The sequence below is a fragment of the Mustela lutreola genome, chromosome 14 (assembly GCF_030435805.1).
Source record: "Mustela lutreola isolate mMusLut2 chromosome 14, mMusLut2.pri, whole genome shotgun sequence".
In the NCBI taxonomy this organism is placed as follows: Eukaryota; Metazoa; Chordata; class Mammalia; order Carnivora; family Mustelidae; genus Mustela; species Mustela lutreola.
In genome coordinates this window covers 51,505,614-51,524,423 of record NC_081303.1, presented here as the reverse complement: position 1 = coordinate 51,524,423, position 18,810 = coordinate 51,505,614, and the positions used below count along the sequence as shown (strand labels likewise).

The 18,810-nt window shown below is 45.8% G+C and overlaps 1 protein-coding gene across 8 annotated transcripts in view; it reads right to left on the bottom strand.

Moving 5' to 3' along the window:
• Positions 1-18,810, bottom strand: part of SRGAP2 (SLIT-ROBO Rho GTPase activating protein 2) — a 231,543-nt gene that overhangs the window by 138,222 nt on the left and 74,511 nt on the right. For all 8 annotated transcript variants that reach the window (XM_059146580.1, XM_059146582.1, XM_059146587.1 and 5 more), the window contains exon 3: positions 3,985-4,177. In XM_059146580.1, the coding sequence (XP_059002563.1) occupies positions 3,985-4,177 (193 nt within the window). The remainder of the gene's footprint in view (positions 1-3,984; positions 4,178-18,810) is intronic.

Below are 18,810 nucleotides of genomic sequence, written 5' to 3'. Positions count from 1 at the left end.
CTCTCTGGCCTGGAGTGCTTCATGCCCTCACGCCTCTACTTCTGAGGGCACGACTTCGGGTCAGGCCCAGGTTAACCTTCCCCGCCACACCTTAACAGGGCTCGGGCTTCCCGGGCTGTCTCCGAGACTGATCTTCTGTGGTGTTGCCATAGTTACCGTCCTGAAGCACGGCCATAATTAGGTTCCTTGCTCAAAAACTATCAATGGCTCCCCACGCTTATAGAATAAACCCTGTCGCCTGGCAGTCCCGCGCTACTAGGATCAGGCCCCTTCCACCTTTTCCAAGCTTGTTTCACGATTGCACTCATTATTCCATTCCTCCAGATGAGGTACCCACAAGTCTTGTGTTTGCAACTCTGTGCCTTCACCGACCCTGTTCCTTCTGCCTGAAGTGCTTCCTTCCCCCATCCGTCAATCCTCCTTCTGCAACTTCCACCTTGTCTCCACTGAATTCAGCTCACAGGACCAGTACCTAGCACCTGCACTTGTGTTTTCCCATTTCCCATCCGCTGACCTTCACCTTCGTGAAGCCCCGCCCAGTCTGTAACCAGAAAAGATGTCTATTCCCTATGCACTTATGGCGCTTTGTATGGAAGGGTGGACATGGTCTTTCACTGATGCTGTGGCAAGGCTGCAAACAGTCCCCTACTATGTTTCCTCTTCTCCTATATGAATAGAAACTCTACCTTCTGGTCTCCCCCCGCAAGAACCCAGAGGGCTCACTACCACGCTGTCGCATCAAACCTGAGCTCCTCTCTCTGCCCGCCTGCCAAGGCGCCGTCATTTGGGGTCTGCTCCACTTCCCTAACCTTATTTTTCACTGCTTTTGAAAATATCTGAAATCTCGTAATATTTTGCTCAGACCTCCACCGAAGCCCCTTTCACGTTACATTGTTCCCACGTCTCTCTTGCCTGTTAGCGAGGGTTCCAGAGCTTACCTCAGCCTCCAGAGGAATTGGCACAGAGCGCAGCACCCAGCAGGTACTTAAAGGGGGGGTTGGTGGGCAAGTAGATTGTTGCTCAGGATAAGATCAGATAGGAAGCTATTAAAGTAAATTACCCATCAAGGGACAGCAAAAGGAGTGAAGTCCCCTCTTACAAGCTCTTAGAGCACCTTGTACTTCCGTTCCGCAACACTTACCTCAACTCATCTAACTGTGATTTGTTTAATGTCCGTTTCCTCATCCTGCTGTAAGTGTCCTACGCTAGACGTGGCGCCTGTTCACAGCTATACCCATGGCACAGTGTCTGGCTTGAAGGAGTTCAAGGAATGTGCAATGGATATTTGTTGAAGGAATGGAAAAGAAACTTCCTTCTAATGAAGGTGGATCCCTCCCTCGTCCCCCTGTACCCTGGACCCCCTCGGCAGCAAACGCTTCTGCTTCCTCTCAAGGACACGCGCTGTTCTCTGCTACACAAATCTACCCTCAAAACCTTGCCCAAGTCTCACTTGCTTCCTGAAAACTCTCCTGACTGTTCCAGATCCTTTATCTATCTCTGATGATTTCTCTCTGACCTCATATCACATCTATATTCCACACAAAACCAATGATTTCTTAATGAGATCAGTATTGCTTTGCTCTCTGGTTGCTTCCTGTATTAAAAATCTTTTCTCCCCAGCCAGATATGGCCCCCTGTGGAGACACAAAATAAACTTCTCTTGTATCTTCCAGTGCCTGTACAATACGGAGTACACAGACAGCTCTTACTAAATACTCACTGGTTGTTTGCGGGGAGCAGTGGGATGAAGCCAGGTACCAGCTTTTTCAGAAGGGAAATCAATTCTTCCAAAACACCCTATCCCTTGTATGTGATCTTAATCAGAGCAATTCAGCTGACTTAGAGATTAGCACATCTGTACTTTAATATATAGTAAATATGTCTTTAAGCTGAAAATATGATAGTACTAAAAATCAAATGCTATTTTAAACTTAGGAGTAGCTTACCAACAGAATAAATCCAACATTGAGTCATTTTTCTAAAGCAAATGATTTCTCTCCCAAATCTTCATTTATCATATACTAAAATAACATTTTATTCTCTCCGGATTGCTTATTATAAAGAGAACAGGACTTGGGAAAGATAAGGAGCTCTGAGGACAAAACATCTGGAGGAAATTCTCATTCTGGCTTATACTGAGAGTATCATCTGTTCTCCTTAAACTTAGCCTCCATATTCATTGCTCAAAGCTGGTTCGTAAAAGAAAATTTGTGTCCCAAATTATTAGAGTGATAAATAAAAATAGAGAATGGGGGAAAACAAGATATACTTGGCATTAGTTCCTACATTCATTCATTCATTTACTCATTCAACAATGTTTAATGAGCATCTATTATATAACCACATACTGTACCAGGCACTGTGGGAGGCTGAAAAATGAATCAAAAAAAGCTTACACCGTCCATGAAGGGAAGAAAATGAAAGGCAGACAGTCCAGAATGCCCTAATAAAAGAACAAATAAAATGCTATAAAAATCAGAAAAGGGAGAGCATTCTTTCCTTTGGGAGAATCAAGAAAGTTTCTTGGACCATGATGCATCTGAGACGGGTCTCAAAGCCCAGGTATGTCTGACATACATCTCAGGTATGTCTTTGACATGCAGAGATATAAAGAATGGGGACCTAAGTTCAAATAACAGGATGGGCAAAGGCCCGTTGGAGCTGATGTTTTATTTGGCTAAGGTACAGTAGAGGGAAAAAAAAACAAAGCAGAACAGGAAGTAAGGTTAGAAAGCCAGTCAGGGCCAGATGTAGAGGGGCTTGAAGAAAAAGCCCAGGTGTGTATACCTCTGTGCCTAGAGCAGAACTTCTCAAACTTTAAAGTGCATACCAATCACGTGAGTCTCTTGTCAGGGTAGGTCTGGGGATGGGACCGGAGATTCTACATTTCCAACATCCTAGGTGGTGTCGATATCGGGAGACCACACCCTGGGCATCAAGAACATAGACAGTGGGAAGCCATTGCACAGAGAACCCGTCCAATCTCCAGTGTGTTCCAGGAAGGCTAAATCTGCTAAGAGCGGGTTGGGCAGACTGGAATGGGGAGAAGCCATACACTGTGGACCCCGACGCTAGTTGTTTGTTACAATCACCTGCAAAGCTTTTACACCATGCCGTTACCCAGGCCCTGCTCCCAGAGATTCTGACTTAATTGCTCTGGAATGAGGCCCAGATTTCAGCATTTTAAAAAAGTACTCCAGAGAATTCTAATGTGAAAGCAGAGTTGAGAATCTCTGCTGTGGATAATAATGAGTAATGCAATCATTCAGACAACAGGGGTGATGATCTAAACTAGGGCCATGGCAGTAAGGACAGAGTGAAAGGGTCACTTGCATGAAATGCTACCCAAGGAACAGACCATGTGGGCAGTGAGTCAGACATACGGCGACAGCACCATTCACTTCTTCCGATTGAAGACAGTTTGGTCATTTGTTAAGAACACAGACTCTGGAGCTGGACTGCCTGGATTTGAATCCCAGCTCTGCTATTGATTTACTAGAGGGTGTGTGTGTGTGTGTGTGTGTGAGAGAGAGAGAGAGAGAGAGAGATAGAGAAAGAGACAGAGAGATATCTTAAGCAACCTCCTAACTTCTTTATGACATGGTTTCCTCATCCGTAAATTGGGGATATAACAATAATCAATGCACAAACTTGTGGAGATTAAATGATTAAATTAAATACATACATTAAATTAAATACGTAATACTCTTAGAACCACGCTTAGCACACAGGAAGCGCTCTGAAAGTGTGTGCTGTCATTATTAGCACAGTTCACCATCTCTTCTGACCCCTCTAGGATCCTGACCTGCATATCCGACCCATACGGAAAGACGTCCTTGAAAGGGCTCTCTACCTTTAGCCAGTCAGAAGTCCCTGGCGCACCTTTCGAGAATGCGCACGGATCTAGGTGTCACACCCCGCCTCACCCCCTTCCGGGCCCCATTCCCAAGGTCCCTGCGGAAAGCAGCCTTTTGGAGTCCCTACTTGAACTGCTGGTCCTTGGTGCTGCGCGTCTTGGCCAGGAAGCGCTCAGCCAGCTTCTCCAGGTTGCGGGAGTAGTCCATCTCAATCTCCGCCTTCTTCCGGAAGAAGTCCTGGAGGTCCTGGAGAAGCTGCACCCGGAGCTCACACTGCTGATCCAGGCATTTCATCTGCTCCGTGAGCTGGGCGCGGATCTCTGCAACACAAGCAAGGCTAGACCGTCAGACGGCGATCCCTAAAGTCAAGACACAACAAAACAGAAACATACATACCCACATTTACCCCTTTTATTTAGTTAGGAACTTAAAGCCTTTAATTAAAAAAAAAAGGGGGGGGCTCAAGCTTAACATGGCCATAGGATATGAGGCACCTCCAAAAATTCCACCAACCCTTCTGAGACCACTAAGAAACTGGAACCAGGGATCTGCTGAATCATTTAAGAGAAACTGCTTATCAGGCATCTGCTCTTGGGTTACCATGTCCTGAGCACCTTACTGTGTTTCTGGCATACTGCCAGAACTTGAGCTCTCTTTTGGCTGAAAGCCTAATGATTCACCTCTCAGCCATCCTGTTCCGTAGGCACTACTTTCATCCCCATTTTAAAGATGAGAAAACTGACTCTTAAGGAAGTCAAGCTGCTAATGTAGTGCAGCTGGGATCCAAACCCAGAAAGACTGACTCTAGAGCCCAAGCTCCTACTTTTTATACTTTCTCCCATGGTCTCAAGATGTATTTCTGCATCTTCATGAAGGAGGGTGAGTGACCGTCGGGATATTTTAATGGAGATACACAGGGTCCTGCCCCAGATCAAACAGTGGGGATCAGGAACGCAACAAGCACCAGACTTCCAGCCAAGCAAACCTCTGAGCATCGATCAGATTTCATAGTTTCCAATTTCACAGAATGTAAACCAGTCTTCAAGGAGCTGATTTTTTTTTCACTAAGAAATAACCACTCACACTGTTGTCGCTTCATCTTCAGGATGCTCAGAGCCTCTTTTGTGTCAAAGCTAGAAATACTTCGGGCTAAGCCCTAGCTTGCGGATTTCTGCCTAGCCGAGAGTCCTCACCCAGGGTTAGCCAACACCCTCTCTGGAACCACAGCAACGCAGCTCCAGATGCAACCAGAGCTGTGTCAAATACGGCACAGCATTTGTTACTGACAAGAGCCCTGGCACCCACGGGGAGCAGCTTGCCAAAACCAGACGCTTTCGGCTCAGAGAAGGCCCGCAGTGCGTATGCTGCGGAAGCTACGTTCCAACCCCCGGTCCCGTCGCAGGGGAGCCATCCTTTCACACCTTTCCCCTGCAAGCCTGCTCAGCTCCAGTGCGTTAGGCTGGGACGGTGGTTCCAATCCCAGGGGAAAAGAGCACCTATGTAATTATGCCTTTCCTCAGGCGTGCCCCAAAGTCATTCCCAAATCATGGAGTCATAACAAAGCTTTCTATCTATGCCATGTAATGCAGGGGGCGGGGTGGTAAGGAAATCTAGCCTTTTCATTTGAGCTCTGGATAAATCAGGGGCAAGTCCAGGATCAGAGCTATGAGGCTCTTAGGAAGCAATGACAAGGGGCAAATGGTGCCTTTAGCTTCGCCTTGAAGTGACTGGGCGTCTATAATCTATCCTTATCTTCATTTTTGTCTCTGTTTTCACCCATATCAGAATGTAGCACAAGTATCTGGTTCTTTATGGGTGATCTCGGGGGATCTGTAAGTGCAGTTCTCACCCTCTTCGTCCCCATGCCTTCCCCTTGCCAACCGTCAATGCCAATCAGGCCTACGGGAACCTCACCTGAACTGAAAGTGAGCCCCAGAGGATGGTTTCAAGCAGACAGAAGGCTGAGCTGAAAAGCCGCCTACCTCATCACTCATCAAAGCTCCCTTGTTCTGTGTTTTTTGGGAGTCTGATTACAAGGGTGTTGGGGGAAGATGTGCAGAGGGCAATGTCAGGCATCTAGCTCTTGCCAGAGATTTCTGGGCCTCTTAAAGGGAACAGCCCTTGTCAAGACTATTCCTAGAGGTATCTGTCCCCCTTCTACCTATTGGTAGACAGAAGTAGAAGCTGGCAGTAGTAGCCCCTGGGTGGGCAGACTGGGGGTGGAGAGCGCATTCACGCTGCTCACTGATATTACTTACAACTTGCCCATTAGGGAAAAATCAGAGCATCGTGGGGCCAAAAGGCTCTCCAGGTACCCAGTCAGTTTCAGATTTGCAAGAGGACGTAGGTGGGAAATGGGTCTGTCCGCCCCCTCGGAGTCACCTAAAATTCACGTAAGACTTGGCCTCAGTAATCTCACTAACCAGGAGGGCAGAAAGGAACACAGTACAACATACTATGCATCACGCTCCAACAAAAAAAGGAGTGTAGGCACATTCCCAAGATACCCATGAAGTTCCAGAGGTAGACCCCTCCAGGATTGCCCTGGCCAAGGAACCAGCACTTCCTAGGCGGCCTCTGAAAGATGTGAACCAATCTAAGAAGGACCCAGGCACATCCAGCCAACACAGACATGCCCCTGCCTTTCCTGGGTGCCTCAAGTGGCCAGCGTAATACAAAGTACACCCCGCTCTCGGGCATCCCCAAGGAGACTCTGAGAGGAAGGGTTACTGAGGACCCTTCATGGGGCTTTAAATGCATCATTTCATCTCATCTCCACAACTAGCCCATCAGGTATCCCCAATTATCCTGACGGCACAGGTAAGAAAAGTGAAGTAAGACCTGTTAAGTCACTTACCAAGGGGTCATACCACCAGGGGCAAGTGAGGCTGAAGCTAAATGAAGGTCTAACTTGCCAAAGAGCTTGACTGTGGACCAGGGAAACAAGAGACAGAGAATACAAGCCTGGAGGCTCTGGAAGTATTTCTGGGTAAATTACAGTTTCTATAGCTCCCACCTATGGAACATCCCCTTTTCCACCTTCTAGCTGAGAAATCATTCAGAATCAAGTCTGGACTGGCCCACTGACTCGACAGCGAGCCATGTTCCGACTAGCTCACGACTGGTCTGGGCCCCTTCCCTGCTTCTTCCATCTACTCTACAGGGCAGCTTTGGAGAAAGTGTTTTTTTTGTTTTTGTTTTTTTTGTTTTTTGTTTTTTGTTTTGTCCTGGGAGCACACCCTGAGGTCCGCCAGGATGCCCAGAGGGCAGAGAAAGTGAGGAAGCAATGACACCCCTACCTGATCCAAGAAAAGTAGAGTCTCTGCTACTAGATCCCAACTGCTACTGTGGTGGATTCCTGATCCCCTCCACAGAGCAGCTCCCCCCCACACACACACAATCTGCCTAGAAGGAGAAACCTCCCTGGCTGCTGGCCTCAGGATGCCCACACGACATGTAAGGGGGCCTCCAACCACCCCCACCTCTAGGCCTGCAGCTCCAGGACAGAATGGCTGCTCTGTCCGGCACAAAATGTGCTGCTTCAGACTTTTGCTGCTGCTGCTGCTGCTGCTACTGCAAAGACAAACAATGGTCCCCAAGAAGGCAGCTGTGCCAGCCCCAGTCCTCTGTCCATGCACAGAAGGGGCAGGAAACAATAGGCCACTGAATGCCAGCTCGCCTGGGCCATGTGCCCAGGCTGGAGGCCCCTCTGTTCCCCGGCCTACCAATAAACTACAGGGGCAGAAAGAAGAAAGGGGCAATTTATAAAAACACGGAGGAATTCCTTCCAATCCCATCGTGTGCTCACGCGAGTACGCACGTGCACGGGGTGTACACTCAGACACACACTCGCACCACCCACACTGTGCTTCACCATATCCACTCAGGAAGGCATGTGAGGTCCAGTTTGGATGAGCGTCCCTGGGAACTGCAGGTGATGGGGTCCTTGTAGGTTCGGTCCCTAGAACTTGAAGAAGTCAGGCTCTCGTTTTCTAGAGGCAGCTGTACCTCAAGGGATGCAAATGAATTCCATGGTCATCCACAAAGCCCAAGTACAAGGTCACTATGAGCCTTGAGTGATACATGCCAAAACGACCTCCCCTGGGCACCAAACACAGCCCATTTATTCACTAAATCTTTACTGAGTCCTGTTGTACAGTAGAGCCTGAGCTAGGTGATGGTGGGGATGAATGAAACAACCCTGCGCCCTGCCCTAACGAAGCCTGGCTTGACAAAGAAAGAGAGGAAAAGAAAGCAAGGACAGTCTTATTGCTTTTACTTTTAATACTGGTTATTATAGCAAAGTCACGGGAGTAAGTCCCAACCCAAAGACCAAGGACGAAAAAAAATCATCAGTAGGAGACAAAAGAAACCAAAAAAAAAAAAAAACAAGCCTAAGAAAAATTCAACATCCTCTGGCTCTTTTTTCTATTACTTTTTTCTTTTTTTAATGACATTTCTGTAGTTTCCTTTGAAAAAAAGAACAAAAGTTTTAAAACTAGTTTCCTGAACATCAGAGTTGACCTTTGGTTGATACTTCACTCAAAGATTCAAGTCAAAATTTAATGCCACCGTTGTGGAATTAGACAGTGGTGATCACTGTACAAGCTTGTGCACACACTGAAAAACAACCCCACTGAATTCGTGTACTTTTAAAAGGGTGAATTTTGTGGTATGTGAATTACATCTCATTTACAAAATTTAACGCCCCCCAAAATCATGTTCTTTTGAGCGCCATCCTGCTAGCTAAGGGGAAAATGGCCCAACAAAGTGGCACCAAAAAGAGGAAGGAATTCTTGGTTTCCATTTCTCCATTTGCATGGGCTGAATCTCAGTTCTGCACTGAATATTCTTAAAGCCTATACCGGAAGCTGCCCCTCTGGCTGGAAAGCTTGGCCATGACATTGAACTCCACGAGCAGACCATTGTTCCATCATTTCCAAACGGTGTCAGATTAAAACCAGCAAGGAATGCTTTTATGCATGAGTTCAAATATTGGATCGGCAGACATACCCATACCTTCCCCCGGCAGGTGCCGACTCCTTGTCCACACTTGGCCACAGCTGAGATCCTAAGTACACCTGTCCTGGGAGTTAGAAGGAGGCTCATTTCCATTTTGGAAAGAGGGTGAAAGATCACAAGAAGGATGAAATTAGAAGAAAAATTAGCCCTAACAGGATACTGATCATTTAATAAAAACAGGGCCTTGCCACACTTCTAATCATGTAGATGCTAAATTATAGAACACCTGCCAACACAGGAGACACAGTCCTCTGAAAACTGTCCTCACTTCAGAGAACACCCAGGGAATTCACCAGTCAGCAGAGCAGAGGAGAATTTTGTTCAGTCTGTTGCTTTCAATCCAGAGATATCAGTCCCTTTCTTCCCCTCTTTCAAAATTCCTTCTTCAGGAATTTTCTGATGAAGTCACACAAAATCCCCTCCTAGGAGTCCCACATTTCTGAGGAGAAAATGAGGATGGGTGGGTAGGTCAGGAGAAAAATGTAATCTCACAGGAGGGTTACACAGGCAGGCCCTCGCCTTCTCCTTGATGATCTGGCACCTAAGGGATAGGAGCTGCAACTTCCACCGGTTCTGTTCAGAACACAGGGCATGAGATCAGCCCATGTACCCTACTGGAACTGGGACTGACTGCCAGTCTTTTTCCACAGAATCTGCCTTACCTGCTTTTAGCCCTTTCACAAACACATGATGTCACCTCAGCCACCTCAGGAATATTAATTCCTAGTACCTTTCCAGCAAGTGTTATATAAGAAGACAATTGAAGCTTTCATCAGGCTCTACCCTGCGTATCTCTTACCAAGACCTCTTATCTCAAGGGTAATCAGCCCCTATCAAAACTGTTCCCCAGGAAACAAAATGCTCGGATGCCCTGCCAAGTCTGGCTCTTCACCCTACTGGTTTGCTCTTCTACAAACTCAGTAATGGGAGGGTCTTCCAAAATCCTTATTGGACAGATGACAGAACCAAAGCCCAGAGAAAGGAGAGGAACTGCCAAAGATCACATAGCTATTTAGCTGTGGATGTCGGACTGAAACCCAGGTCATTGGGTTCCCAAGCCACTGTCCTTTCTTACCTACTCTTATCATAAAAATGTATTTGTGCACCTGACGGGTGCACCAAGAATAGAAAGACAGCAGTCCTCACTCCAAATTAGCACAACACTAGGGAAGAAATCAGTGAAAAAGCCTATAGCAAACAAGGAGAAATAATAGTAGAAATAAACGAGGTGTGCTCACAGTAATAGAGGAAAAGGAGACATATATCAGCTTCAGTCCACCTGCCATACCCCTTCTTTCAATGCCTGATACTATCACTTATGGTTGAGTTGTCACTGTTCCAAGAAAAGGCCATCATCAAGCTACTTTTGATAAAGTAGAAAACAGCAAATACTCCTCCTCGAAGAGTGACTGATGGCCTTTTTCATCGTTACTTTACCCTATTAAACACAACATAAAACTAGACATGAGTTAATCCAACAACCAAACAATAATAGCTACGAAGCTTCCAGAACAGGGGATGTGATAGATAATTATCTTTTCTCCTTCTCTGCATCTAGAGCCTCCCCAACTCTTAGTCCATGTGGTTTTGGTAAAGCGGATTCCACCTCTGCCCTCTCCAAAGATGGTGGACATTACCTACAGGCCAAGAGCTGAAGACAATGAGTATCCGAGACTGCGGCCGCCATTTTGCCACCATGACTGGAAAGCCGGTTTGAGAATGGAGCTGACCCGGAGAAAACAGAGCTGAGAGTTGGGAAAAGGAAACTTGAGCCCTTGAACCAAGTCATGGCCAGATGCCAGGCTTATCCCTGGCCCCTTTAGCATCATAAGCCAACTCACTCACTTTTTTGCTTAAAATAGTTTGCATTGGATTTTTGGTTCCTTAGAAACAAAGGAGTCCTCATGAATAAAGTGAAGGATTCTAAAGTGCTCGGAAGCATCATTAAGTTCCCTATGCTCAAGGAACTAACAATCTAATTGTGAAGACGGAATCAAAATATACATTTTTGAAATTTATGTACTAATGCACTACCTAAGTTATGCTAGATATTATGTTACATAAATTATGCCCGGTATTTATTTAACAGATAGATAGCTGTATTACCTAAATTTTCATGTTATTGTATACTATATGGTGTGTGCTGTATATGTATACTTGAATTTAGGAATAAATGCTACTAATAAAAGTTTTGAGGTCTCAGAAAGTGTAGCGAGGACTAACATGACTAAAGCAAGGCTTCTTGATGAAAACTAAAGTCCTTGAGAGGAAGAATTTGTCTCTCCAGTTCACCAACATACCTCTGGGACCCAGAACAACATCTGGCAGGCTGTCAAATTTGTGGAGGGAGGAAGGGAGGGGGGAGAAAGAGGCAGAGAAGAAGGGAGGACACAGAAGTCTGAACTGGTGTTCCTAGGATGGCTAGAATTTCAGTAAGTGGAAGGGTGAAGAGGCCATATTCCAGAGGAAGATTAAGACCTAAGCCAAGAAATGGGAATGTTTGAACATGGCCTTTCTGTGAGGTAGTGAGGAGGATGGTTGAGCTAGAACAAAGAGTACCTTGAGGCCTGGTCAGAGATAAGGGTAACGTGGGGAGGAGCAGCTCAAAAGCTAACAGAGGAGTCTGGATTTCATGCAGCCAGAAATGGAGCTGGTCAAAGTGTGTGTCATGATGAAAAAGAGCCGAAGGAAGATCAGAGGAGGTCTGCTGGATGGGTTCCTAGGCCTTCTAAATTAAGAGATGGAGTGAGCATTAATGTGCAATCCAGGCTGAACGGTACAGAAGTCACCATGAGCAGGAGAATTCCATGAGTGGAAAATCCCTGCCCACACTAGCTCTAATTATTAGTAATAATACACGCTTTAGAGCCAGTGGTCCTAAAAACTAGGGATTCTAAACTATCCCTCCCTAGGCGGTGGTGAGCAGAGGGGACAGGTCAGAGAGATCTTTGGGTCTAAAGGCAAGACAGTGATCTTGGCAGGAGGAAGGCAGGAGTGAAGTTCTGGTCCCTCTGGCTTCCCTTTTCACCACGGTTCTTTCTGTTGTACTTTTAAGTTTGGCCATCTTCCTAACTGTCTGCCTGAGCAGTAGATTATCCCAAAGTTATAAAAAAAGAACCTCTCTTCTCCTTGCATTAACTTCACACCATCTAAAAACAACACACACAGCTCTGGAGACAAAGGGAAACCAGACCATGGGAAGGAAGAGGAGAAAAATGGTCCTAGGAGTTTCCAAAGGACACTCTGTCACCCATTAACTTGCAAGCCCCCCAATGAACACAGAAAGCAACCTCGTAAAGCCAAGGGGGAGGAGGGTGCAAAGGGGAATATCTCAATGAACTTGAATCATCGCAATTGCTCTGGCAAGCTGCCTTGGGTCTTTCAAGTGATTCAACAGAAAGTCAAAGACAAAAGGTTCCCAAATGAACAGGCTGCTACATCAAATGCCAAAGTAGTAATTTTAGCTCCTAGGCCTTGCCTGAGATGTTTAAGAAACAAAATTCCCAAAGTCCAAAGTCTAGAATTAACTTGTATTACAAACTAAAGATCTCCAATGACATGACCAACAGCTCCTCTGGGAAATGTCACCTGATGGCCCTCATTTCGGTGCTAGAGGCCAACTGAAAGTCGGTTCCCCAGGACCACAGTGATCAACCAACAAATCCAGCAAATATTTATCTTGCACTGTCCCTGTGCAAAGGTCCGAGTAATGAATCACAGGACCACACAAGAAAATCTAACACACTGTCTTACTCTCAAGGAGTTTATCATCCAATTGGGGGGGGGGGGGAGGACTAAATGCAATAGTATTCAACAGCATAAGCCTGTGCATACTAAGCACCAAAACAATGTTTGAGATGCTCAGAGACGAGATCAGTATAAACCAGCATGGATCTGCCTTAGTCTTGGGGCCTCGAGCTGGGGAGGATTACGGAGACATAAAGGTGCCAAAGGAAGGAGGGCTGCGGCTACTAAGGCAAAGGCAAGGAGGCAGAACTGGGCAGATCTGGCTCAGGAGGCTCTGAGTAGCACTTCTGGGTCAGAAGAGTATGGGATCGTGGGGCAAGGAGCGGAACAGAAAAGCAAGATGCAGGTCAGATACAAATGCAGTTCATAAAGGCTCCGTAAACTGCAAATAAAGCAAGGGTCTCGAAGAGCAAGAGGATGGCACAAGCAGAGTCCAAACCCAAGCGATCTCCAATCGAACAATGCTTCGAAAGAAAAAATGTCAATTTAAACGTGTCCACTATAGTAAGGGACAACAGTAAACTGTAGGCTGCTCAAGATTCTAGCACAAACTAAATACAAACCAGATGAGTATTAAAATCCAGACCCTAAATTCCTAGAGCGCTGACTCTGGAAGGCTTATCTCCTTCTGCACAGGATCTAGCTTGGCAGGAGGGGTCGACAGGTTATTCCAGGTGTAGTTCAACTAGCATGGACCGAGCACCCACTCGTTGTGGGGCAGGGAGAGGAACCACGATGATTACAGAGGACCGAGACATTCACTTGGTCTTTGAAGTGCCTGTGGAACTTCCTGTTGGAAAAGGCAGCTTTATTTTCCAGTCCGGAGCTCCCAGGAGAAGGTCAAGTCTGGACACAAGCACTTGGGAGCCATCAGCAAGTAGACAGAAGTATGACGTTAACGATAAAAGTGAACACAGTTGCCCATAGAAAGCATTCAGAATGAACGAGAAGTAAGCCTAGGCCTACGGACCCCTCCATTTAGGTGGAAAGCAAAGGAAGAGGAGATGGGAAAGTAGACTGAGCATGAAAGACAGATCTACAAGTGTCAGTAACTGCAAAGCACTTAAATAAGAGAGCCGGGCAGTTTGCTAACGTGGGTGGTTAGAGCAGTCAATCACTACCAAGAACATGCTAGGCAGACCCCGTGTATACATCACCCAAGACCAGCACAACCGCCTGGCTGGCCGGCTGGCCGGCTGGAACCGCTCATGCCGCTCCAGCTACTGCGGCTGGGCCTTGGCCTTCAAGCCGGACAGCGCCTGGCCCTGTACCCGTGCAGCAGGCCTCTCACGTCCCGCCCCAGGGACTCCTCATTGCCACGGAGGCCTGAGGTTTGGACAGACTGCCCCAGCCACCAGCCATGCGACCAAGAAGCACAGGAGAGCTGAAACTCCATGAAGTCAACCCTCAACCAACAGATGGGAGTGGGCAAATGGAATCTTCTCTCTCCTTGCCCCAAGGAACGCCTCAGAGACGCAGGAGCTTCCTCTAGCTTCTCTGAAGATGTCCCGTGGGACAAACCATCAGACTCTGGTGAAGCTGTCGCCAGTTTACAAGCGGCCTCTTACGTTTGCTCTCTTTCCCTGCCACTTGTCACTTCCCTTGTCTCCGCATTCCTGCTTCCCCGAGGTGGCTCTCCCAAAGAAAGTGTAAGCCTGTGTGTTTGGCTCTATTTTCTAAGAAACCCAGACGAAGACACTTACCATGTACCAGGCACTGTTCTCGATGCTGCATAGACCGTCTCTTCTGCTAAGCAGATCCTTGAGAATAGCTAACCGATTATTTTTCAAGAAGTCAACATATACATCAAGCGATGGGTTGGTTATAAGAACTCGTGTCGTCGACTACAGCTTATTTTCTCTCGAAAGGAAAACTGCCTCCACTGAAGTTACGGACAGGCACTGTCTTGTCTAAGATGGTATTCAACAGGGATCATAGAAACCATTTATTAAGTACTTACTATGAGCCAAACAAGCTCACAGAAAGTCGAGTCACCATTCAAGTGTAAAGGTACATGATCTCATTTAATCCTTAAAACATCCCAATGGGGTAAGCTTGCAGGAAAGCCGAGTGGTTAAAGAGTGCAGACTCTGCATTCGGAGGGACCAGAGCTTCGACTCTGGCTCTGCCGAGAGCTAGCTGTGCATCCCTGGATAAAATGCTTAATCTCGGGGCACCTGGGTGGCTCAGTGGGTTAAGCTTCTGCCTTTGGCTCAGGTCATGATCTCAGGGTCCTGGGATCGAGCCCTGTGTCAGGCTCTGCTCAGCAGGGAACCTGTTTCCCCCATTCTCTCTGCCTGCCTCTCTGCCTACTTGTGATCTCTGTAAAATAAATAAATAAAATCTTTTAAAAACTTTTTTTAAAAATGCTTAATCTCTGTCAATCTGTTTCACTATCTATAAAATGGAGCTTGTAACAGCAGCCGTACCCATGGGTTGTTACGAAAACTGAAGAGATGAAGGGCTGACTATGAGCCGGGTGCCCCGTGAGTCCCCATTAAAAGTCAACTTTGACTCCTCCCACTTTTACAGATGAAGGACCACAGAGGTTCAGAGATTAGTGGACTGCCCGAGGTCACCCAGACAGTTAAAGATCACAAAAGGATTTGAACCAGATATGTTTACTTCTAAAAACCGCGCTCTTCACCACTCCCCTGCCTCTGTGTATGAAGCTGAGATACGGACTCGTCTGGTTGTCTTTCACACAGGAACCCTTCAGTTCCCAGTTGGCAATGTTGATTGGTTAATAAAAGGGATCCCTGAATTTCTTCAATTTAACAAATAAAAGTCATGGGGCGCCTGGGTGGCTCAGTTGGTTAAGCGTCTGCTTTCCGCTGAGTTCATGATCCCGGTAACTGGGATCAAGCCCTGGGTCCGGCTCCTGGCTCAGCAGGGAGCCTTCTTCTCCCTCTCCCTCTGCCTACTACTCCATCTGCTTGTGCTCTCTCTCTCTCTGACAAATAAATAAAAATTCTTTTAAAAATAAATGAATAAATAAAAGTCCTCATTCTCACTATCTCAGCTATGAATGTTTAAGTATATTGCAGAGGGAAGAGGAGCAAAACAACTTTTTTCATTTCCTCTTGAAAGCAAAAGGGAAAAGTCCATGCCCCCACCTAGAGATGCTTTCAACTGGAGAGGCACAGAGCAAAATCCGCTTGGAAACCAATCTGGCTGGGCTCAAAACGCCAGCTCTACCACTTACTAGCTGTGGGATTCTGGGCAAGTTAGTTAACTGCTCTGTGCCCAAATGTCTCCATGTGTAAAAGTTCCACAATAACGATACCCTCTTAGAGATTTAAGGAGTTAATATTTGTAAACTCATCAGAACAGTTCCAAGTACATTGTACTATATATATTTCTGTTAAACACACAAACCAACTCTGCCTCATGGGCTGTGCGATCCTATAACTCTCTAGACAAGAAAGTACATAAAGTCATAGGTATCAAATAGAATAAATTAGTGGCTTCCAAACTTTTACAAGACAACACACACACACACACACACACACACACACCCCAGAAGTTTCATAAACTATGTATCCTTACTACATGCTATAAATTCATATTTTCCATGTCTTTTTTTTTTAAGATTTTATTTATTTATTTGACAGAGAGATCACAAGTAGGCAGAGAGGCAGGTGGAGAGAGAGAAGGGGGGAAGCTGACTCCCCACTGAGCAGAGAGCCCGATGCAGGGCTCAATCCGAGGACCCTGAGATCATGACCTGAGCCGAAGTCAGAGGCTTATTAACCCACTGAGCCACCCAGGCGCACCTCCATGTCTTTTTTTAAAAAAAGATTTCATTTATTATTTGATAAAAAGAGCAAGCACAAGCACAGGGAACAGCAGGCAGAGGGAGAGGGAGAAGCAGACTCCCTGCTGAGCAAGAAGCCTGACGCTGGGTTCATTCCAGGACCCCAGGACCATGATCTGAGCGGAAGGCAGAGGCTTAACCAACTGAGCCACCCAGGCGCTCTTCCATGCCTTTTTAAATGCTAGCTACAGCCCACTAATTTCATTTCATGACCTGCTCATTTTTCGACCTACAGATTAAAAAGCTCTAGAATAAACCACATGACCACGAAAAACAGAACTAGAACACAGTCTTCAAACCACTCAGCTCCTTCTTCACGGTTATTACTGAGTCAGAAAAGGCCTAAGTTTCACTTCCTGCTGGAAAAGAAACTGTACATTCTGGGTCCTCCTCCCATTCCCTCCACAGTTCACGTGAACACTAGAAATTCGGAGACCACCAAGGAACCAGCGGACACTTCCCGTCTCTACAACTTCTGTGACTGCCTGATCGGATGTGCCATCTGTACCAGAGAGAGTTCCCTGGCTCGTTCCCTTGGTTTCGCCTTCCTGATTTTGAGGCCCAGCAACTACAGTCACCCATCATATCTTTGGAGGGAAAAAAGAAAAAAAAAATACTGCTGATCTAACAAAAGAGAGCAATGTCATTATATATACAATAAATGGATTATAAACAGAAGAGATGAACTTTGTTAGTGGTTAAGTTTACAAAAAAAAGTTCTTTTCTCTTAGAGACAAGTACTGAAATATTCAAGGATCAATAATGTCTGGTATTTGCTTCAAAGTGATGGAAGGGAGTGGGAGGGATGAGGAGATATAGACAAAACAGGCCTGCGGTGAGCTGAGCAAGGTGATGGGTACATGGGGGGGTCAATAACACTATTCTACCTACGTTTCTATATGTCTAGAATTTTTCACAATTAAAGGGTTTTTTAAATCTAATTAATGGCATGTTTTTAAAGGGGGGGGGGGCTTAAGATACATAAACACAAAAGAAGACAATAGGACAGAACAAATAACCAGATAGAGAACACAGATCTATTTCCTTAAAATGAAAGAACTAAATCTGCAGGTAGAAGAAGCATACTGTAGACCGGGAAATGTACATAAACTGTCAATATCAGGACATATGATGTTTACATTTTTAAACCTCAAGGATAAAGAAAGAATCATTTAAGAATCAATGGAGAATAAAGCAACATTCCTAACAAAACAGGGGTCAGATTTCTCCAAAGCAATGACAGAGGCCTGAAGATGATGGCGCCATGTTCTAAAAATGTTATCAGGGAAAATAACTGTGATCCAAGAATAGTACGGCTAGCTGAGTCAAGTGTAAAAGACTCCAACATCTGCAGACTTGAAAGATCTCAGCCTATATAGACCCATGAACCCCTCCTGTGAAACAGAAATCCTGCACCCAATAGATAAATCAAAATAAAACCACAAGCAGAGAGACACTGTGGTAAAAGAAGAGGCAGGAGACACAGTGCCAAGAACAAACACAGGAGAGTGTGCAGGGCAGAATGTAAATGTTAGCAATACTGCCAAGCAAGGAAAAAAAAAGAAAAAATCCAGATAAGCTCTAAAAATTAGGAGATGGGGAAGAGAGGTACAAGAAAGTGTAAGGATATGAATCACCTAATCCTGCCAGGCAAGGAATCAGCCAATCTGTCTCAAAGTGAAGACTGAGCTAAAAATATGGTTTAAAATATTAACAATGACCTCAGCCTCCACAAGATCTTCCTAATCATTTTCTTAGCCTTTGGGAGAGCTTATAAGAGCTATGATCTTCTGAGGCACAGAAACATGTACGAGGTGGTCAGCAAGTCCTTAACCTTCACTTCAATTTCTTTTTTCTTCTAAATTCAAGCAAAATTAAATTCAATTGTTTTTATTTTTAAAGCACATATGGCCTAATGCCATTCTTATAAAATTAGTTCTTGCTCACTAAAATCATATGCTTGTGTTTAATATCATCATTTTCCCCTCTACTGGATCATTCCCATAAGCAAACAAGCAGGCTCTATTTGCCCCATCTTATTAAACACAACCGTGTATACACACACACACACACACACACACACACACACACACACACAATTTCCCTTGATCTCCCTGCTCCTTTTCAGCTTTTTCCATCTTGCCTTCTCCTTACAAGAAAACTCAAAATGGTTGTCCATACTCTCTGCTTCCACCTTCTCTCTTCCTTTTTTCTCTTTAGCTCACTGGAGCCAGTGTTTGTCCACTCTCGTGGTGGTGACAGGAATGACCTACACAATGCCGATTCACAGGATGTGGCTTCCTCCACGCCACCAGACCGGAGAGAGGGGCTCACTCCCTGGTCCTGGGACACCATCCTCTCCTAATA